General features: G+C 37.9%; 1 protein-coding gene across 1 annotated transcript in view; it reads left to right on the top strand.

Annotated features, from left to right (window-relative positions):
- LOC104310551 (ethanolaminephosphotransferase 1) overlaps positions 1-23,768 on the top strand; it is a 62,864-nt gene that overhangs the window by 19,458 nt on the left and 19,638 nt on the right. The window contains exons 2-6 of the mRNA XM_069779303.1: positions 509-577; positions 6,674-6,782; positions 8,882-8,956; positions 13,570-13,838; positions 21,960-22,068. Coding sequence (XP_069635404.1) covers positions 509-577; positions 6,674-6,782; positions 8,882-8,956; positions 13,570-13,838; positions 21,960-22,068 — 631 coding nt within the window. The remainder of the gene's footprint in view (positions 1-508; positions 578-6,673; positions 6,783-8,881; positions 8,957-13,569; positions 13,839-21,959; positions 22,069-23,768) is intronic.

Raw genomic sequence — 23,768 nt, 5'->3', positions numbered from 1 at the left:
TGCCTTACATTAATTAGCATAGTGCAAATGCAACTGTGTTACTATATCAAAAGCTGTGTATCTCTGCGAGATAATATTCCACTTATGACCATATTCCATAGACACTATCTATTCCACATACTAGCAATGGACTGCTGCTCAGACTATGCGTTATTGGTAGTGCAAAAAAAAGGTATTAAATCCAAAATATGGTAGAAATGCAGAGTCTTATAGGATAACTTGTAAAAGTAATAAGAATTTAAAAGTAAAATGTGACTATGGAACATTTTTTTTGCCATTTCACCAGCCTAAACCTTTGTATTCGTACATAGAGCTGCTAACAAGGTAATTGTAAACCAGGCCAGTGCTTTTAAATTAAATTTAAACTGTATGAATGGTCATCAGAGTAAAATAAATTTATACCAGTCACACTCAGAGTGATTGTTCTTAGATGCTGAAGGATATACAGTGATGGAAAAATATGCTTTGTCAGTGCTTTGTTTAACATGTTTGCTTTTTTTCCTCACAGTACAGTGCTGTGGATACAAATCCTTTATCGGTGTATATTATGCAGCCCATCTGGAACAAAATTATTAAGGTAAGAATTTTATTAATAGAGATATCACATGATAATGTAAGAATTTGTTTTAAATACAGCATGTATTTTAATTTAAAAATACATATTGATTAATAAAGCTGAAATTAAGACATCTGTATAAGAGAAAAACGTTACAGGATATATAGCTATATTTAAGATGAGTATGTTTGGATTTTGTGGTGGGTTTTTTTAGAAAAACAAGGTGGTGGTTTTTTTCTGATTGCTATACAGAAGGCATCTGTTTCTTTTTTACATCTTTCATTATTACATCTTTCATTAAACTGCTTTGCTGACATTGAAGGGTTTACTTAGTACAAATTATTTTTGTGCAGCATATGCTGCCTAACAGCAGCATGGCTTTATCTCTGTGCTGTGCACATGATTTTATGCAAGTGCTGTCTCATTTTCTCCCAAGGGTGCTTGCTCAACGGAGCTAGGCATTTCTCTAAGAAGCTGAAAATGAGAGCGGTTACCATGATCACCGTAACAATTGGAAGATGGCATCTCTCGAATGCATTATCATCTGCAGTTTTTAAAAATAAAGCTGCTCACAATTAGTTTTGCTGTTGTGGGCAAAAAAAAGGCTGTATCTCAAATAGACATGAACTTTATTGATCTGCAAGCAAGCAATGACTTCTGCATCTGCCTCTTTAGAGGAAATCTTTAGATTGGAGCAGACTTGAAAACAAACCTTTATACAAACAAAAAAGGGTGTATGTGGTTAGGGTGCTGTTGGATTTGCCATCTTTGGGATCTGTAATTCAGGTATTGCTTATGCTTGATATAGCAGGAAAATCATAATCTCTCATTCATAGCCTCAGTGTAATTTCATGGAAGTGTTTATATGACCTAACTTAAGCAATTCAAAGATGTCAAACTGAATTCAATAATTCAGTTCAGAGACTCTGTTTTCATTCCCATCATAATATTGAGGAAAACAATGAGGTAGAAAAGCCCCCCCAGCGCTCTGGAGTCCGGCATGGTCGATGAGCAGAAGCTTTACTGTGCACTTGCACTTTGGTTTAGGAGATCCATGGGTATTCGTCTGCTATCAGATTGAAGGGAGTGTATTATCAGCGAAAAACTTCCTTTGGACATACGTTCTTCTAATGGTTGCAGGGTTTTCCCAGAAGAAAAGGAACATTCTTGACTGTCCCCATGTAGCATAGGGTGATAGATACTATAAAAAATGTGACCTCTTTAGATTTTTTTAAACCTCAAATTTTAGGTGAGCATGACTTTGTTCACTTCTTGCTGGAGGAGAACCCAAACCAGAGCACAGGACTGAAAACCTCTTTCAAAAGCTGGGAGATCTGAGTACAGAACCAAAGACCAGAGTGGGTGCTGTCTGTACTTTGGCATTTGCTTTGGTTTGAACACTGAAGATAGATACAGCAATGAATGTTCTGCTTTGCCTTCTGCTGCAAGCACGTTGCAGGATAATTCTCAGTGATGTGTCACAAGGATTTAAAGGGAAATGATATTGCTCTCAGGTTTTGTAGAAATAGTCATTCTAATGTTAAAAGATACTGCCAGGTCAAATCAGAGTCCTGCAGAGGAGCCGGGAATGCACAGCTGCAGAGGGGAAAGCAGTATGTAATGAAGGTTGCAGTACAGTCATCTTGGTTGCTCCTAGAGATAAAAGTGAGAACTAGGGGAGCACCAAACTTCTTGGCCAATATTTAACTGTTTGTAAAATATTAGTAGGAACGGAAGTTGCTAGAATGGTTTTGTTCCTGGGTTGATACTGAAACCAGGTGTGGCAATAACTGTTGTCCTAAACTCAGTCCAAGAAAATTCTGCTCATCTGTTCACCAAAAATTACTTTTTTTCTCTTGAAGTGTAAGTAAAACAGTGGTATCATAATAAATGTGATCAAGTCTTATTTTTAGAAGGAGAAGCTTTGAATGCGTTTACTCGTCATTGATTTTTTGTAGCTTGTATCTGGTGTGAGCATATTACAACTGGGCTATGAGCATGCTCTAGACTATAATATTCTGTGATATAGAATATAATATTGAATTTACATTTTACAATATATCATCATATTTCTATTTAAATAAAAGTGCACTGCAATATGGAGATATAGTAAAGCTGGGATAATTTTTTAAGCAGAAGAAACATTGCATCTAATATATTAATTCAAAATTGGGCAGTACAAGTGTGCTTTTTAATGAGTGGGAGAAGTAATTTCTCCCCATTCAGACATCCTAATACATCCATTTGCAGATATGAATCAATTATCTTTTAGTTTCTAATCTGGTGAAAATAAATATTCCACAGGGACTATTTTTACCAGATTCTAGAGAAGTCAAGCAGAGCCAAGCAAAAAAAAAAAAAAAAAAAAATAAATCTATGAGAACAGAGGCTTGGGATTTGGGTCTGGCCTTTCATATGTCAGTTTAGTTCTAATTGCAACACAAGTTTCTCTGTATTCCGTAACACAGAATTCTTTGGAAGATGTGTTTCCTATGTTATGAGACATTATCATTCATTGTAAGATGTATTTCCTATGTTACAAGAAATTAAGAAGACCCTGATATTAGAGAAGATATGGGAATTTATGACCTGGGATGTTGACATACGTAAGAACTGAAAAGATTTTGTGATAACCCAGCTCATTTACCTGTGGTGGGGATGCTAGGAAAGAAAGAATTCGTGCATTTAAGTTAGAAATTCGCCTGGAAATCCTGAGCATTACCTTCCTATCTTTCCTCTTCCAAGGACATCTTTCTTATGTACTGTATCGTGTGCCTGTGTCAGTTTGAGTGTGATTTTTGGCTTATGTGCTTCAGAAATGTTTTGAATCTGGTGCTAAAGCAGAAAGTGAAGGGTAATATTTCATGCCTGGATTCCATACTGGGCTTGAAGTACTCTGAGATACTCCTGTCTGTGGCAGCTTTTCCATGTTGTATGAAACTGTAGTAACACCTATATGAAACTAGAGAGTAATGATTAACTTTCTCTCCATGTTATTTAAAACTATTCTGAATATGCAACTATAGGTATTTTGTCTTTAATTCAATGCTCTATCTTTTTGCCTTTAATTAAGATTTGTATGTTATAATAAAGCACAATCATGTGCTCTCTGACAGATAATGGAAAGTATTACTTAGCTACTACACGAACTGAACATTCCTGCTCTATTTTTATTCATGAGAAATCACATTTGTGCAGGACAATGACAGGAAAAGGAGAAAATCCCACTGGGATACACAGGTGTGTGCCAGCTTCACTGAAGTCAATTAACCTCCCCTCTGTTGCCTTATGAACTTTGATTTTATCACTAGAATTGGGCATGAGTAGAATTTTAGTGGTCTCAAGTGACTTAGTTAAGGCATATTTCAAGTTTGAGCAGAGCTTTATGTAAATATGTGTAAGCTTTATATAAATATGTGTACTCTACCATTTATTATCCAAATAGACAGTCGATATATTAAAACATTTACTCTTTTTGTTAAGGCTTTTAGCATGAATGGCTGTAGACCCATTATAACAGAAATCTGTTAGTATTTTGTGGAACTGAAAGTTTTTTAAAAGGTTCAAGCATGCAATGGTTTTGCCAGAGAGCAGACATGATTCTCCCCAGTGGCACCTCCAGTTTTATTAATCACATAGCGCATTGATGTATTAGACTTCTACTGTCTGTTAATTAGATAATAAAGATTGCGATGTATCCTTCTATAGGATACTAGTAAATTCAGGCTGTATTTTTCCAATATGTGTAAGCAGTTAATCTTTAACACCCTGTAGTTTTTGAATTGTGAAATAGGATGATGGTAGTGTAATGCCAACCAAAAGAATAAGGGGCATTAAATATAATAAAAGGGATTTTTCAGCTGGAATACTTTCCAAATACCTAGAGAGATTAGGTTCGGTAAGGATCAAAGGAGTATGCTTAGGGGTTTAACTGCAGGAGAGGCTGTTTTCCTGAGGATAGGTCTCCTGTAACTGTTTTTCATAGTGTGTCTACTAGCCAAAGGGATTGCAAGATGGTTTTCTTCTTAAAATACATGATGTTAGCAAGAAAGTGGGTAAAAAGAATGTCTTCATGTTTGCACTGTGTAAGCATAAATTATTTCCTGTAATAACTTAATGACATTGTGACTATTTAGAATGATGAGCCTAATTAGAAAGCAGACATTTACAGCGCCCCACTTTATTTAATAGTCAACAATTACTATGAATCATATGGGAGAAATCAGTCATTTTAAAACAATACATTGGATGGCATCTGTGTAGCCATGTAAATTGTTCATCCACAGGTTGTCTTAACGCACTATTTTGATCTATGTTTTAGATTAAAAGAGACCAATCTAGAATTTCTTCAGCGTCTGTCCTTATTTCATGTAAGGTCATAGACATCAGATGAATTCCACAGCAGGCAATTCATACCAAGCCTCCGTCTTACAAGGTTTCTGCATCCCCAGGTAGCAAAATTAGGAGAAGTGCCACTGTTGCTGCATGCTGAGCATGCCGTCAACGTAAGAAGAGGGGACCATGCAGTGAGGGGTTCCTCTGTAGACATTCTTCTAAAGGAGCTTCAGGGAGCATTTGCTGTCACTTGTTCTTAGGGATTTAGAATTGGGCTTTTGAAGACTCAGAATGGTAGATACGTTAAAAAATTTTATTGTAGCTGTGTGCATTCTGTGATGTATTTTAAATACTGTAGGAGCTGACATATAGTATTTTAAAATTAGTGTTAAAATCCTGGTCATAAGGAAAGCAACTATCAGATTTATTTTTTTTCCCATTGTTATTAAAGAAAACATCTAAGAAATATAACTGAAAAATATTCAGGAATTTTCATCTGATTTTTGAATGTTTACACTGTACAACATCAGTTGCACAATTTCTCCTGAATATTATTAATTGTTCTATAGTAGAAAAAGAGGATCTAGTCAGGATAATTAATCAGTCCAAGCATTCAAATTTCATATGCAAATTTTTCATGTAGTAATAGGATAGAGGAAATTTAAAGATGTATATAAATTAATATGTATTCATCTGTCCATCTAGCTAGTCCAAAGAAATTAACAAAACATTTTATTTCAAAACTATTATTAGTATCTGAAACTATTTAACTTCTTTTTCTTTAATATTGTTTTGTAATATTTTATAGCGTCAAAGTACTTTATGTACATTTTCAGTCCTTAGACACTCCAAAGAATTTGATTATAAACCTCCAATATTTTTATATTTTGAATATATTGATACTGTATTTGACTGATGCTAGTGGTTGATACTTAGTATTTCTGCAAATATGTTCTGTCTAAAAATCATGTAGAAAGCTGTGTATGCTATTTCTGAAAATATTGTGGAGAAACTGCGTTACTTGGGAAGAGTATTACCAAAAAGGATGGATCCCTGTCGCAGTGTAAGGAATACCTTAAAGCCGCAGGGAATGAATAGCTGAAAACAGTTAATGGGACAAAGAATTAAAGGCTTAGGTGAAGACACAGAGTCCTTTTCAGCACTCTACAAAGTAAAATGAATTAATGGAGTGTTTATAATTTATGACTAAAGAGGGAGACCCTGCAGAAAGTTACTGTCTAGAGAAGTAGGGAGCTGCTTGTAACAGGGAGATCTTCTGAATCTAAAAGTGTAATGCACTCAGTGTCTGATTTTGTTGACATTTTGAGTTGGAACTTATTGACATGTTTTAGAAGAGGAAAGTTCCTTGTTATAGCATGGGAATAGAATGCTTAAAAAAACCTGCCATATGGATGCTGAATTACCACACTGGGGTGCTGCAGTCTTCTTTCAGTTGATACACACAATTGCGAGAAGCTTTCCTTGGTGGCTGGGAAAATAAGGATAATGTATAACATAGGAAATACAACATTTTTAAATGACATTTTTACTGCAGTCACAAAGATCAGGCAAAAGTATTACATTTGAAAATAAATTTCAGAAATGAAAGTTGTATTTTATTTTGAAAATGGGAAAATATGCACAAATCTGGACGTTGCTGATGTCATATACAGTCTTCTCCTTTCCTGATAAAAAATACAAAGTTTAAATTTATTTAATTAAAATAGGACTTACAATTTGAAATATAATTTTTCTTAGATTTTTTTCTTTCTTTTTTAACAGATAGTGCCTTTGTGGATTGCTCCCAACCTGTTAACATTCTCTGGATTTGTCATGATTTTAGTTAATTATTTTTTAATATCTTTTTATGACTGGGACTACACTGCCTCAGGTAAATATCCTCATGCTGTAATTTTTCAGAATTAGTGAACTGCTTATGTCATAACTCTGAATGATACAGGGAGGTATGAGATACTCGAATCTTGCACTAATTCCCTTGATGAGGTTCCATGTGCATATAGGAGGATCTGACCTCACGCATGGCTTTATAAATTTACATCATTTTATCTTAAATCTTATTTAATTTCATCCCTAAATATGGGTTTTGGCATGTGCTGCTTGAAGTCTCTGATGATATCTCATTTTATTTAAAGTGTATTCCAGTGTTTAAATACACAGCCAAAACCCACCCTAATGTTCTTCATACAATTTTCATTGGTTTCACATTTCCTAATACCTAAATCGATGCCTAAATAAGTTAATTTCCCTTTCATTACCCCCCCCTTCAAGACTGCTTGTAGACAAAGAAGAAATAGTTTCTCAATAAATGTCTCTTGAAATTATGACTTTCAAAGTCCAAGTCCATATTTGCTCCTCACAGCAGACCAAGTCAAAAGCTTTTTGGAGGTGGTTGCGCCTGAGCGCAGGGCAGCTTCAGTTCTGGGCTTCTCAGACCAGCCGTTGGAGCCTACAGAAAGTAGTAAGCATCTCCCAGGTGATTAACATAAAAAAAATCTTTGTTTTTCTTTAAACTAGACAATTTGGTGAAGACTTAACACTTTTATTTCCTGAAACAATTACATTTGAGTTTTTTTGCTGCCTGTAATTTCTTATGCCTGTGGCTAGGTTCAGGAGGTACCCTTTGGCGTGAGCTGTTTGTACATTTATCACAACAATTCTAGAGGCAGGGATACTTGTTAGCAGTTTTGGTTAAAAAATAATCCTGTGTGAGCATTAAGTTTTCAGGACCAGCATATTATGTAGTTATCTGGCCTCATCCTTAAACACTTGTTTTTTTATCAAAGCAGCTGATATTTACTAAGTTCTGTAATAAAAGAGCATCCAGCACAGATCTTTCAATGGGATAATTTTATCTTGACACATTCCCAGTAGATACACATTGAACTCAAAAACATTTGAAATGCTGATTAAGTCTGTTAAAGTTGAAACCTCGATGTGTAGTTTGCAAGCCTCTTCTCGATTTCACACGAGAGCAGTGCCCATCATTTCTCAATTGATTGAAAACGTTCATGCAACCTAATGAGCCTTTTGAGTATCATATATCAATCCCATACCTCGGATCAGAAATAAAAGACTTAATTTCCTGGACAGCTGGTTTTCATTCTACAGTTTGAAAATTTGCAGCTAGGAGTCAGGAATTGCCATCTTTTCTTTCAGAGTGGCAAGATGAGGCATCGAGAGAAAGGTGGTCAGGGCACTGCTTTAGGTACTGGCCTCTCCCTGTTCGGCAAGGACACACCTCTGAGTCCAAGTATTCCTTGTGTTCAGTGCCGAGTGCCAGAAACCTGAGAGGGCTTTGCATGTACAGTTGTTTAGTGCTGGTGTAGTCCTTATTGGATTATGTTTAAGTTAAATAGAATGCTCTTTGGAAAAAGGCTTAATTGCTTTAAAAAAGCAACAATAACCGTGTGTTATTGCTATCAGCAGAGCAATAACAGAACTCTGGGTTCTGTCCAATTCAGCTTTCTACTCCTTTTTTTCAAGGAAAAAAGAAAAAAGGGTGCTAATATCTGCCCTAGCCTAAAGACAAAAATTTCCTGTTCAGATACGTATGATAAAAGTGCTACACTAACCCCATGTTGGCACTAATAATAATGATCGTGCTTGAAAACTACATTTTTTTGTCTTTAGGTATTACACAAACATTAACTGATTTGTAGATGGATAGTCTCCCTATGACCTACGAAAATTTTTGCCTAGTAACTATCATTATTTTGTGCAATACTAGAGTCATTTCAAGACCAGAAAAACTCTACTTTGTCTTCTCTCCTTTATGGTGTAAGCACTTCAAGCCTGCTCACTGCTTCTTTGATAGAGCTCACTGATGACTTAAGATCAAAAAGAACTATTTCAATCTGTTTGGTGTAGTGGGCTAATCAGTGGCAGCTTGTTCATACGTATATGCATATCTCGGTGGATTTCTTTGATGTTAACCACTGTTACACTGACTCACTACCCGATTTATTTTAGGTACCAGTCCTGGACTTGTTCCCACCTGGGTGTGGCTGTTCAGTGCTTTTACCACCTTCTGTGCTTACGCTTTAGGTAAAGTACAATGAAATTATTTACATGTCTAATGTCTTCATATAGTTTTATCTACTCGTTCTCTAGTGCTGATACTGAGATGAAGAGGCATCATGGATAAATTATTGATGTCTCTCTAAAACAGTTCTCTGAGATTAAAAAAAAAAACCACCAAAAACATTCATAAGACTTAAAAAACCCCAAATAACAGCATTTTTATTATAAATTAGAGGTTCTGTGACTGTAGCTCTATCCCTCTTGAAAGTTCAAATTGTTTTAGAGAAACAATGGAAATCATTACGTAGCAGCAGTCAGTGCTGGTGGGTTTCGTAAAAATCTTTGGCCCCCAGTGATGACATTCTGAAAAGCTCCCTGACACCAGCATTAGCAGAGGTTGCTTTCAAAGACAGGGAGAATAAAGGGCAAAGCCGAGAAAAAGGAAAATGAGTGTAGCATTGTGTTTTAAACTCTTAGGCACTTCAGTGCTTATGGCATGTGTCAGGAGAGATGGTATGAATGTGGTGACAGGCCTGAGCTTCTTATGGAGATGAAGTATTATTTTTTTTCTTTCCTGTTGCTGTTTTTCTCCCATAACACCTATACTTCAGTTTCAGTTTTGTATTCTATTTTTACTTTTTATATCATACCATGACTGTATTTTTAGGTACATTGCACCTTGCTGTGCAGTGGTGTGAAGACATAGACCTGAACTGATGCATATCTGGGAGTGAGATCCACATTAGCATGGCTTTTTTGCTTGCTCTTCCAAAGCTAACTCATTCCAAACTAGTCTTTCCACAACGTGGTGCAACAGAGTTAATTTGGGGGGGGACACACAGTAGTATATTTATATGGACTGCACTGTGCTGTGTAAATGTACCCTCTCTTTGGAGCCAGTTCTTATAAGGCCCTGCATTGCAGAGTGTAGCCATACATTTGTGTGCCATACTTAAGATACCCGGCTAGATATAAATGTGTTCTAGATGTACACTGAGGTGTTGTACAGAGATGCTGGCCACTTTTGGTATCAGACCCATGGATGTAGAGCCATCTTGATTAACCTGAGGATGTCCTCTTGTGCAGACATCTCCCTCTGCATTGTAAGTGCCTTGACATTTCTATTCAAGTGGCGAATTTGTGCCAAAATTATTCTGTCCAGAATTTCTTTGTATTTGTACCATAAAAATCACTGGGACAACCGTCCCTTGAAGCTGACTACCAGTCAGATTTCCCTAACAGCTCTCTATAATCATTAGCAGAAGCAACAGTTTCTTTTGTGAAAACCATTCTTTATGTAATTGTATGGAATTTAATGAAATGGCTATTGTTTCATAAACAGGAATTACATATTGGAGCTGTTAGTGTATGACACCCTAGAAAGCTCATTGGAAATTCAGCTTCTGAGATTCTTAATGTAGATGTTATTTGCCAGTGAGGCCTATAGTTCCTAATACTTGGAAGACAAGGAATATGATGTTGACAGTCAAAGCTATAATGAACTGATGTATATGTAGATTTTTATGTCTGCTGTCCAAGCCACTTCATGAAATATTTAGTCTCAGATTTAATTCTGCATGGCCAAAGTTTTCCCTTTGGAAGACTGCAAAGAGCCATAATAACTAACCAAATATGCAGCTTTAATCTCTCTCAGCTTCTTTTTAATGACACAGTTACTCTCTCCAAATTCCCTAGCATGCTGCTCTTTTTTTTTTTCCCTTTGTTAAGGTGGTTTGGTATCTTTTCCCTTTCCATAAAATGGAGTGCTCTTTGCTGTTATTTTGAATTCCACTATTTAAAAGTTATCTAAACTTTAAAAAAACTGAAGATTTATGAACGATTATGAGACAAAATCATAGCATAAGCATTCTAAAGCAATGAAGTGTGGGACAGTGTATGTCCACTATTGAACATACACCTTTGTTGGCATGAATGATTTAAAACTGAAACCTAAACCAGAAAATATTTTCACTCTCTTAAAAAGTTAGTGAAACCACATGGAAAATGTGGGTAAAGATTTGTGAAAATTGAATTTTACATATATGTTATACAATTCCTGTATTTTTCTCCATGCCCATTATAATTAGACGTACTGTATTTCATGACATCATTATAAGCCTAACTCTTTTTAGTAAAACTAAAGGTTCCTGCAAAATGAAAACCACTCTTTCACTGTGGTGTACATATTTTAGTATCTAATGTGAATATTTTTTTGTGACACCCTAAAATAATTTATGAACAGACAAATCTTCCATCATTCTCATTTTTAAAAGGTATTACCTCTACGACAGAATCCTCTCTGATTTGGGATAGATGTTCTTGAAATATAAAAGACCATAAACTGTTAAGGAATGTTTGCATACCTATTTGCTAGTTAAGTTTCAGGAGCATCCTTTAACAGACTAAAGAATTTCTAAATTTATAGCAACAGTATTCAACTAACCTCAAACTTATACAGTTTTCTTTCTGCACATTTCAGTAAGATGTGGACAATTCAATGGTAATGTTAACAGAGAGAGAATGTGGCTCTAGAAGGGGGCAAGCCATAATTGAAATCCTCTATGAGATCTTTAATTTTTAGAGTTGTGAGAAATGTCTCAAGTGATTTGTATTTGAGCAGAGGATATCTCACAGCTGTTTAGGTATTACAATAGGGAGATAGTCTAAAATCTGTACAAAATGAAATCCCATGTTTTCCTGGTTTAGATCCCTGAAGTATATTTACATTAAACAAAACTCAGAGTACTGCCAAATAATCTGGAGAAGTAAGTAGCATATGATGTATAGCAGCTGTGGAGTCTTTGGTCTCACTCTGCTGCGTTGTATCTCTAGTCAGTTTTGGGTTACTAATGCTATCAATAGCTAATAATTGTTAGCTATAGTACCTTCCAGGTAACATTAAAAAGAAGAAAATTCTCCATGTTATTTTGAGATTCAGGATAACAATAAGTAATCTGTAATGTTTGTTCTGTCTACTTTTTCCTAAGAGGTTCGTCCTGCGTATTTACGCTTAACTTTAAGAAGGAAATATTTCCATTTTGCACCAGCACAGTCTCAGAGAAGAGACTAAGGGTATGGTTTGACAATAAACTAAGAAAGGTTACAGCTACTAGACTCCCTTCCTCCTCCTTCTCCCTGCATTCACTGTCCCTCCCTTGTGCCATCTCCTTTGCTTTTTGTACCATTCACAGTGCCAATTCTGTTCAGTTACCCAGAAGAAAACCTAATGTTCACTGTCTTTCCACCAGCTGAGCAGGCTGCAGGTCCTCCCTTGTTCAATAGCAGTGAACTCTCACCTCGACTCAAACCATATTGTCCAAAGGCATCCTCAGAGTGAGATCCAGTACAGTATTTGGGCATCTTTCAAGCACTTAAATATTAAAAGTTATCAACACATACCTCACCTTAACAGTAAGGTATTCTTAGAATCGTAGAATCATAGAATCACTTAGGTTAGAAAAGACCCTTAAGATCATCGAGTCCAACCATAAGCCTAACACTGCCAAGTCCACCACTAAACCATGTCCCTAAGCACCACATCTACATGTCTTAAATACCTCCAAGGGTGGTGACTCAACCACTTCCCTGGACAGCCTGTTCCAGTGCTTGACAACCCTTTCAGTGAAGAAATTTTTCCTAATGTCCAATCTAAGCCTCCCCTGGCACAGTTTGACGTTTCCTCTCGTGCTGTCACTTGTTACTTGGGAGAAGAGACTGACACCCACCTCACTCCAACCTCCTTTCAGGGAGTTGTAGAGAGCGATAAGGTCTCCCCTCAGCCTCCTTTTCTCCAGGCTAAACAACCCCAGTTCCCTCAGCCGCTCCTCATGAGACTTGCTCTCTAGACCCTTCACCAGCTTTGTTGCTCTTCTCTGGACACGCTCCAGCACCTCAATGTCTTTCCTGTAGTGAGGGGCCCAAAACTGAACACAGTACTCGAGGTGCGGCCTCACCAGTGCTGAATACAGGGGAATGATCACTCCCCTGCTCCTGCTGGCCGCACTATTTCTGATACAGGCCAGGATGCTGTTGGCCTTCTTGGCCACCTGAGCACACTGCTGGCTCTTGTATCCTAACATTTCAGCTGAAGGACTCTTTAAAATACCTCATGTAGGCACACACACAAATAAATTTTGTGAAATTTGCTCCTTGGGTCTGCCATGTAACTGTTCGTCATTGAGGCATTCAACATCAGGCAACCTAAAAGCCTTAGTGAATCTACCCCACAAGCGGTCTGAAGTGTCGAGAGGGTCCACAACACCAATGGACAGGTGAGAAGCCCTATGGACATTTTTCAGCACTTTCTTTGAGAAAGTGATTGCAGGGACTGACATAAAAGTGGTTAAAGAGGACTGGGGACAGGTAATTATTAACGTCTTTTTAAAGCTTGTAAGGAAGGTGGCATTTAGTTTAAGAGCTGAGGTAACGACAGAAAAATTCCTTGATAACTGAATCAAATATTATATAAGCAGTCTTAACATGTTGGTATTGAAGGGACTGTTGTGCTTCAGTTTGCTGTCATGTCAGTGTATTTTTCCCATATGTTACATATGGCAGTAGAGAAGTGTATGTGAAGAAAGTTACTCCTTTTGTTGTGCTCTAATTCTTTATTTCTTTTCATTTCCCAATCCTTCTAGACTCCATAGATGGGAAACATGCTCGAAGGACTCAGTCCAGTACTCCTCTGGGAGAATTATTTGACCATGGGCTGGATAGCTGGGCTACCTCCATTTTTGTACTTTCTTTTTTTTCTGTCTGTTCCTGTGACAATGGGAAGACTGGAGTTTCTGTATATACAATGTATATATATTTAAGCATTGTCTTGTTTAACTTTATGTGTTCACACTGGGAGAAATATAACACAGGAGTTCTTTTTCTTCCTTGGGGATATGATATAAGCCAAGTGGTAAGTATTTATCATTCCTGTTTTGGTTTTATTTTTTTAACTATGTTAGTGTTTTCATAATATTACAGAAATAGAAAAACAGAGCTCAAAGCAAATACATTTGGCCAAGATTTTGAATGTGAAATAGCATAACCCTAAAAGTAATTCAGAAATATTTCCTGCATTTGCAAAGAAGGGACGCTTTTGAGCAAATTGTCAGCATCAGAGATTCATTGCCTTGCAGGAAAAAAAAGGCTTGCAGCAAGCCTAGCAGTCAGATAGTGCCCATGAGAATGTAATTTAACTGTATTTGATTTGTGGTGTTAACAAAAATTATGCTATCTGAAGCCATAAGCAATTTTCCCACCAACACTAGGTTCCAAGGCACGATGTGAATTAGTCCAAGTAGTATTTATTAACAGTTATACAGTTATACAATACTAGACCTTCTCAATTCTACCACCTCTTACATCAAATGTGATAGTGGAAATAGGATTGTACCTATACAGTGAGCGCTGACTGTTGTCAAGTGAGTTTTACCCTTGGAAAAAAGTCAAAGTCGTACCATTAGAGGTTTCCTCTCCAGGAATGGTGTTCAGTAACGTGAATTATGTATCAGCCCACAGCCAGTCCCCAGCTGAGTTCTTGACTGCCTTACAGCCCTACCTTGAGGTGGACCTTGTCAGAAACACGCCCAAGGCACCACAGTGAGTGGTGGCCTCAGTGCACAAATGAATAGCAGCAGTAACAAGCTCATTGCACTGCCAAGGGCCCAGCGCTGGGATTTCTGGGCTAGCTTATCTATTTCTTAGATAGCCAGGCTCTTGCAGCCTGAAGAGCACAGTCCCAGTCCTTCTGAGCTTCCTGTCACAGGCATGAGAGGAAAGGTACAGCCAAATATACATAATTGAAAAGAAGTTTGACAAATATTCAAATATGTGTTTTAATGGAAATATAGTATTTGGATTAATGACTGCAGATGTGTTGCTGTAAACATAATCAGAATCCAGTGGTTTGAGAACAACTCAGAGGTGGTGGTCCAGCTGTGGTGCATCTGTTTCATCCCTTAGAAAATAGGTTCTGGGAGAAGAAGTTGGCTCAGGACTAAGACATTAGGCAGCCAGCTGGTCTGCAAGTTTCAGCCATGTCTGTGCAAGGCTTCTTAGTGATGTTCTTCCAGCAGGAGAGGAATAGCTATGTTCAAACCAATTTCACTTGTTGCTCAGATGATCACTGTAGATCTACATGTGGATGTTTAGAAAGCTCTTTTGGATTGCTACAACACTCAAACTGTATTAGTGGTTAAATATGGGAGTGGGTATCAACTAGCAGAGCAGTACTGTTAACTCTGTCAGTGCCTTTTAGTGACCTATGCCTCTGTCACTGCTTTCCCATCTGGGAAATAATGGTAATAACATTTCCCTGCCTGACAGATCTGTGGTGAGGCTGAATTTCAGTAAAGTTTGTAAACTGCTTTGATTAACTTGGATGCAAGGTGCTAACAAGTGCTATTTCCTGTTCCCCTCTGATGCTGAATTGCTGTCCTGCATGCTTGCTTTCTAGTAACTTCTGTGATGATTCGCCTACAGTCAAAATGATAAGCATAGAGATGTAAGGATTTTTTGATGCTATATAGTGCAATCATCAACAGTGGTGGAAGACTGTACTATTGAAATGTCTGTATGTCAGTTTTTCCATCTGCAAAAATTAGCTTTTGTAGTTGTGATTGCCTATGAACAAAGAGAAGACAGGACTTGTAGATCAAAGTAGTATTTTTCCATTAGTTCAAACTACATTTCACGCACACCAGAAAGTACATAACATACTTTTTTCCAGCTGTACTAACTAGTCTAGTAAAAGATCTTAATGTCCCTACAAACATTGCCATGCTCTTGTTTTGTAAACCCATTCAGCAAAACTTGTATGATGTGTGCACTATTAAAGGTAGCTCTTCAGCTACTTGAGGAGAGGATACTGAGGACATTAACAAATGGCTGATGATGAGTAAGAAAGATGATGTTCTCCTTGCTGTTTTTTTCCCACCAGTTCTCTGCCAGATATTCCCACAGTCACATTCAGAGGCACAGAGGGTGGAAGCACTCACAGGCTGCTTTCAGACTGATTCCTGGCATTTAGTTCAGTATTTCCTCCATGGTGTTCCTAGCTGGATTGCCACACGAATGTACCTCTTTGCGCTGTCTTAAATAATTTCATCGATAATATGATGCTATTGCATTGGCATGTTGGACATTCAGGTAGTCTAGTCCCCTGCTTCTGCTTTTAAAATAGATGGTAGCCAGGAACTTTGGACTTCATTATCCCCACAAAACTCAGGAAATACAGTAACTGATGTAAGTGTGCAAACAGATAACTGTTCACCTTAATGAAAGCTTAACTGGCATGTAGCTCCCAGGACACCGCTGCTGAGTCAGCTCCGCTGTATATAAACACAGACAGCCCTGGCTCTGTGTTAATTATGGTATAAAAAGAGTTGCTGTTCCTCGTGAAAAAATACCTCATTATAAATAGAGAAATTTGTGGGACTTATGCAGATCACATTTTTCTGCGACTTGATGGCTCGTCAGAATTGGTAACCTAATTATGCTAGCTGGGCTGTAATTGGCACTCCAATTAGCTTTGATTACAGCAGACAGACATTTATAGGAAGCTGTGGTTTGTAAACTTGAAAAATGGCTGTAATGTGTCTGAGAGATGCTTGGTCAGTGGACTGTTATGTCTGTGGGTCCAGAATCAAGGAGGAGGCATCTGCAGCAGTGAAAATTCTTCCTCTCTCTCCTCCCTCCAGCACAAGGATTTATCATCTCCTGCTGACTCCTCTGTGGGCAGAAAAAGATGCAAGGAGAGTAGCCTCTTTACACCATAGCATCTAGACAATTGTCATACACTTTTGAGTAAGCACACCTATTAGAAACCCCAAAAGTCATGGGCTGAAGAGAAGGCTAAGAAAGAAACCTTTGCTATGTTCTGTGAGAAATTCTCTTGGATAGATCTTGTGAAAACAAACACTTTTCTTTTTGTTACAAGCCCAACTAAAGAAAGCTAATATCTGCAAATTGAGTCTCTTGGAGAAAAAAAGACAAAGTTTTCCTGAGAAATTAAAACGTCAGACTTCCTGCCATATGTTAATTTTCACAGACATCCTCTTGATTTTTTAAAGAAAATCTATTTTCCTCCTGAAAAATGTAATATTCTCCTAATGAAATACTCCCCTAATCCTTCTGTTGCTTTTCATAAGCCACTGCAGTTGAGTTCATAGTAAGGGAACAAAATACTAATTTTCCCTTAATGTGATGTAGTGATACCTCTGCTTGCATCGGTGCTGCCTTAAGCGTAACAGGGAGGTACCCTTTGTATTCTTAAATAAAAGTTTAAAAGTGAAAATAAGAGCTGTGTGAGAGCTGGAGTGACCCAGATGATTCCACACTCCTTCCTCTCACTCTCCACAGCCAAGAGGGCAAGCTCGAAAAAGGCACAAAAGCACAAGCTTCAAATGTGAAAGGCAACAGGCAGCTCTCTCTGGCCCTACCCTAGCCCTGTAAGGAGAAGAGGATCAGAAATGCTATATACAGTCATGCCTGAAGGCATGGATGCTTGGACCATAAGCCCCAGGTTTTTGGTCTGAGATGCTTTCCCAGCGTGTTCTGCCCAGTGGCTTTGGATGGTCCCATCTAGGCTCTCGAGGAGAACGCTCTGCTTGCATTGAAACTCCAAATAAATGAAGTATATGATGCAAGTAGCAACTTAAGCACTGTAAAACTTACTTTTCTCCTTCCTTTCAGTCAAAACAGGGGAAGAGGTTTTTTTGGATGTCATATACCAAGTTTTCTTTTGAGAAGCAGTTTACAAAGCTTCTGCTGAAATATGTTTTGTATAGCCTTTTCCTGGGAAGTACTGCGGCAGCCAGTCTTTCAGGAACCGGCAAAGAAATCCCAAGCAATGCAAGTGCATATCATGTCTTTAAAAAACTTCTATATCCTCTGAAGGACAAAAAAAAAAGTCTCTATTAAGAAGAAAAATGAAGATGCAAATGTGTCATTCTTTGGTCACATTATCAGGGTTCGGAATCTTTTTATTTTAGTTAAAAAATACTCAATTTCAGAGTTCTTCTGAGAAAATTTGAAGTGTCTGTGGAAAGCATAGCCTTTCTTGTGAAGAAATAATATTGATTATTATCCAGTGCAATAGGTAGGAGTGCACTGGAATTGTTGAAGTAAAAGAACCAATAGTGGTATGGAAGCAGTGCTGGCCAGGCCATGGTGTCTGCTTCCAGCTGCCTCCTGACACAGCTGGAAACCAAACTCAGTACTCAGTTATCGGAGGGAAACCCCATAGCGTATCCATATGAAATTTAAACAGAAGAACCTGCGGTGCACAGGCTCTTTCTGCATCAGATTGCTTCATTCTTAACCACTCAATTATGATTCTACTCAAACCTTTCTTGGTTAATTAATCTTCCAGGTGCTTCAGCTGTTTACCTATCACATACTACATGTCTAAATGCAAAATGACCTTTTAAAAACATATAAACCCCCTATTTTTATAGGCTAAATTTGCCACCTTTAACTATTAATTGAAAGAAAAAATACTAAGAAAAAATTAAAATGGAAAAATTACACATCATGCTAAATTTAACTCCTATTGAAATGACTTGTAGGAAATTGTCAGGTTTTACTTTTTTAGGCAAGCATTGTATTTATTTTCAGAGGGAAAAAGTAACCTTGTATTTTAAATTACTTTGCTTTCTAGATGTTCAGTTTGAGCACTGTGTTAATGGAAAATATTTCAACACATGAACAATTAATGCTATTGGAATATGCCAGTGAAATTGAATATTATAGTAAAATTAATGTCATTTTTTATAGAATCATAAAGAATTTAAAAGCATAGCCAGTGTATTTTAAAAAAAGAATGAGAACCCGTGTAGTACATCATGCAGCATACTCAATGTGCCTGTTTGTAAAACAGAAAGGGTAAATCATTAGGGAGGAAAAAAATGTATGTACATACACACACAGTCTAGAACATTTTAGTCACAAAACTTACACCTGCAGTAGTGGAAAGAGATGAAAGAGATGGTGGTTTTAAAAAGTCAAGTATTTTAGAGAACAATTAAAAGACTAGAAGCTAGGAGATTTTGAGGAGTTGTACTGCCTTATGGTTATATAGGATTCTCCCAATGCCATGTTAAAGAAGTAATATTCTGATTTCACAGGGGGAGAAAAGTGACTGTTGTGATTTACAAAGCCGTGACAATACAGGGAGCCACTGCTCAGAAGCCAGCTGTCCTGCTGTTCAGCCATAGGCTGCCATATCAAAGTGCCTACAAATTAACACCATGCTGGATTTTTGTCTGCATTAAGTAATATTGCCTCCTCACAGATAAGGCCTTGACAAGCCAAAAATTTGCCTGGTCAGATGCTGCAGTGAGCTGGAATCCAAGATTGTATATATCTGACGCTAACTTGCTATACAATCCTTACTTGTGTTACTTAATTTGGACTTCTCATTTTACACAAGGTTGTAATTATTTTTACTTGCTAAAGACTAGATTTATATCTGAAAAATACTGATTGATGCCAGAGAGATGAATAAAAAACTTGGCTGGCTTTTCTTAAGCAGAATTATTCAGTTGCACTTAGGAAGACTGCTGTACATTTTAATTATTTTTTTTTTTACCAGCAGTGCCTTTAAAAACAGTCACAATTTTATACAGCTGTATAATTATTAGCTTTTGTCTAATAATTTTGGCAATCTTCAATTTTTGCTAATATACCTTAGACCAAGGGACCCAGCCATTTTCTTGTCCTTCCAGCTTTCTAAAGGTCTTTGAGACTGCCTCAGTGAAGTCAAAGTGGTTATTGTTATTGATTTCAGTGATAGCAGAATCTCAGTTACAAGTCCTTAAAAAACAACACACCAAAAATTTGAAGCCAAAGAGTGTTTTCCATACATAACATCTGTTAAATAAGAGGCAATCTCAACCTCTGAGTGCTGCATCCCAGTGCAGGGCATTCCCCTGACAGAGCCCGTTGCACAGACGCTCCTGTTCCTAGAGGTGTGCTGACATCTGGCAGCGATACTCATGACTGCACTGCCAAAAGTACTGACTGTATTAACAGATGATACTGAAGTTCCTCTTTTATCACTTGACAAAAAAAGTCTGTTCAGAATTCAACGTGTGAGGGTAAACTCAGCCTCCATCAAAGCCAGTTGGAGTTTTGCCATCAACTTTGATGGGGCCAGGAGTCCATCCATCATGTCTTATGGATAACATAATGCAACTTCTTCAGAAAGCCAAATGTTAGCTCTGTTGTAGTCAGTTGTAAAACCCATTATACACGTCCTTCATTTAGACCAAAATTTGACTCACTGTCTTCAATGGCCCAAGATGTAACTCTCATGCTAGTACCTGCTGTTCTCCATTGCAGATCTGTTGCGCTGCTTGTTCTTGCAGAGGCAATTCAACCATCCAGTTCTGCAGTGCCCCATTCAAGCAAAACTTTTTAAAAGTTATGTACTGATAGGGCAAGAATCTTGACTTTAGATACAGAGAAGTAAGTGAAGTCAAATATAGCAATATTTAAGTGTAATAGGGAGTTTAATGGACATCAGTGTTCTGTTACTAACCTGTGATGTTAAGCAACCTGCTATCTAGAAAAAAGATCTTCGGTGTACCTTTAAATTAAAACAATTAATTTAATTTAGAAGACTGGAAATGTGTTTGTTAAAGTTAAAAATGAAGAAAAACTATAATACAGTAAAAAAAGAGTATTCTAAAAAAAAAAATTAAGATCTATTGTACGATTAAAACTGTAAAATATCTGTCATCCTGGAGTGAGAAGCTGTATTGAACAGAAAAAATAAAAGTTACTGAATGTTACCTGGGAATAGATATATGAATATGCAGTCTTCTAAATGGCATTATAATTAACATAGTTAATAATTTACAGCTGAAGTAAATGTTTGCAATTCATTGTTAATTCAAGTCTAGAATAGTTCAGGAGGTTGAGACGTGTAAAATGAAACACACAGCTCCTTACGAGTCCTATAGCAAAACTAAACAGCTGAAAACAAAATAGCCTGGAGAAAGAGCAGGGCAGCAGTCCTGCTAGCTGGGTGCCAGCAGCAGAAGGGGCTGCAGGGAGTGGGTGGCCTGGGCTAAGCCAGGGAATGGGTTTCAAAGGAGAGGGGGTCCCCTGAGGAGGTGGGGTCAAGGGCGCAAGGGTTTGGGAATCGCTGTATCACGTTCAGTACTGCACTTGCACGTTACACACCTAACATGGTAAAGCTTCAACAGTTCGTGCCATAAACTGGCAGTAGGCAGTGCTGCTGCAAGCAATATGATGGGTGTGAAGGTTACAGCGATGGGAGATACATGGTTTTGCCTGCATTAAGATTTCTGACCTCAGCTGCATCACAAAATTAACTCTGATGAGAGAGTAGAAACTACATCTACATCACTACTGAAACTGGTGGCACTTCGGCATGTTAAATGACTCAGGAGTGTTGTGTTTGAGTCCTTTGCTCCTAATGACCTTTGACTGCTTGTTTCTTTCTGTGTCCTGTAACAATGTTACCTGTCAAAAATCAGGGAAGACTTCAGCTCCTGCCCCTTCTTTTTATTTCATCACATTCGACTGAATTTTTTTATTTTTTCAGGAGAGCTTAGATTTTTTTTTCCCCTCTCAGTTGCTCTGATACGATCAGTTCAGGAGGCTGAGCTACAAAACTAACCATATATTGCTAATTCTGTAGTCTGCATGCAAATACAAGAAAGTGCATATGCAGTGGGGAGACCTGCAATTAAGAAGGGATTTAGAAATTGGGTGTTTTGAAAAGGTAAGTCAGTAAGACTTACCACATTCAAACAGGTGCACACATTAGCAGGGAAGTTACTTGCTTATCATATGAAATACATTTTAAATAATTTTGTTGGTGACCCTGGAAATTGCTTCATTGCTTAGAAGTAATTGTTTTGGGATAACAGCATAAGGTCCTGTAAAGTGGAGAGAGGAGGAACATAACAGGGTTTTTTTACTTTTGCATTTGTATTAAGATGATAAGCAAAATTCTGTACCTTTAGAAGTAAAGGACTGAAAATATGTTATCCTTTTTCTCTAGGTATTAATAGCAGCATATCTGCTTACCGGTGCTGTTGGTGTGGAAGTCTGGCAGAAGCCTTTCCTGTTTGGTTATTACATTACAGATGCATTAGTAATCTTGCTTATAGGTAAGTGTCCAGATCCATGCAAAATTGCACTGCTTTTTAATTATTTTGATTAGATATTTCTTATATTTCCTTCATATATTTTTTTCCTTTTGTAAGTGTTGGCTAGTCCAAAAACCCACATGAATAGCTCCTTAAAAGGCCTAATACTGGAAAACTTTTAAAAAGTAGATAATTTTGGAAAAAATTTTCCTTACCAGATTGCTATCTGTTGTACGCATATACACATATATGTTATATACAATAATACAGAAAATGTTCCTTATCTGCACGTGCAGTTCAGTCCTGTGTGCTGGCTGGCTGGCTGGCTGGCTCTCAAAGTCTCAGGAACTCCTCATATCACTTGGGTAAAATGTTGCTCACATTTACAGATAATAAAAGTTTAATGTTTTGGCCTGCAGCACACCATGCTCCAAAACATTATGGGTAGAAGGAATAAAGGTATTATTTAAATAATCTTAGGAGGCACAACTGTAAATCTGAAAAAAAGCCAAGTGGTTTCTAAGCTCTTCTTTAGAATTACCTTCCGAACTGAAGTGATGCATTTTTCATACACAGCAATAGCCTATTTGCTCATTATTTGATACTGTCAGTGTAGTTTGAAATAAGCCTCGAACATTTTTCAACTGCTATAGCTAGACTGAGAACAAGAGCAGTTACATTTTAATGAGTTAAAGACATGGTAGTCTTAGCTAAAAATGTGTGTATGCAAAACAGCTTTGATGTGTTGCTTGGAAGGTGAAGGAATTAGCATATAAAATTTAGGGATTTTTATATGAGCATACAAGTGATGAGAAGAGGACACCAAAAAACCTGTTTGACACAGACAGTCTAGACTTATGTCTAGAAATGTCTTCAGTCCTTGAGCCAAATGGAGGACTTCGATATAGGTGCTTACTCAGCACCAACTCTAACTAGGAGCCGTCTGAGGATTTCAGGGGGGACTTTTGAATCCGCTGCATTGACATGTGCTCTCACCACCCTTTCCCCATGGTGAGGTCTTCAGCAGGTACCGCCTCCAGCCTCAGCAGTGCTTCGCTGAGTTCCCAGGTCGGAAAGGACCCTGCGTTCAGGCTGTGCTTTCTAATGAGCAGCATGTACAAGGACATGGTTTTGACAGTCCTTTGTGCTTTACCCAGAGTATAAAACCGACCGTGTGTGACCAAGACTGTACAGTCTTCTTCTTGTCAGGCCTGTTTTAGGCACTCAGAGGAAAAGAAAGGAAGGAGGGAGAAAAAGACAGTGGTTGCCTCTTCAGTAGTCAACGAATTATTCAGCTTGCCAGAGGTGTAGCTATAACATGCCCTCTGGTGGCTGGCAGGGCACTGAGGGGTAGAGACTGATTTGTGCTCTCGAAGGAGCACCACAGGTCCAGAAGGGATGGGTGCTGGCTCGCCCAGAAGCAGCAGCTTAGGCCTGCGTTGGCATTAGGTGCTAGCACGGGGTAGTCCATTGAACAGGCTTGTTCTGTGCTGTGCACATCGCTGCTTTTGTTCCTGTCACTAAGGCACACGACAGCCCGTTCAGTGAGTACATTGATGGCTTCCCTTGTGCTTGGGAAGCCATGGATGAAGGTTTAATTCAAACTGTTCAACATATTAGGAAGGTTTGTGGTAGGGAAGCATGTCGATGTCATCAAATCTGCAGAAGCGAGCATCCTTTTTCATAGTCTATCAAAAACATCTGCAAAGCAAGGTTTGATG

Source organism: Haliaeetus albicilla, chromosome 3 (assembly GCF_947461875.1).
Source record: "Haliaeetus albicilla chromosome 3, bHalAlb1.1, whole genome shotgun sequence".
Classification (NCBI taxonomy): Eukaryota; Metazoa; Chordata; class Aves; order Accipitriformes; family Accipitridae; genus Haliaeetus; species Haliaeetus albicilla.
The sequence above is the reverse complement of the archived record's forward strand: the minus strand, read 5'-3'. Positions and strand labels throughout refer to the sequence as shown.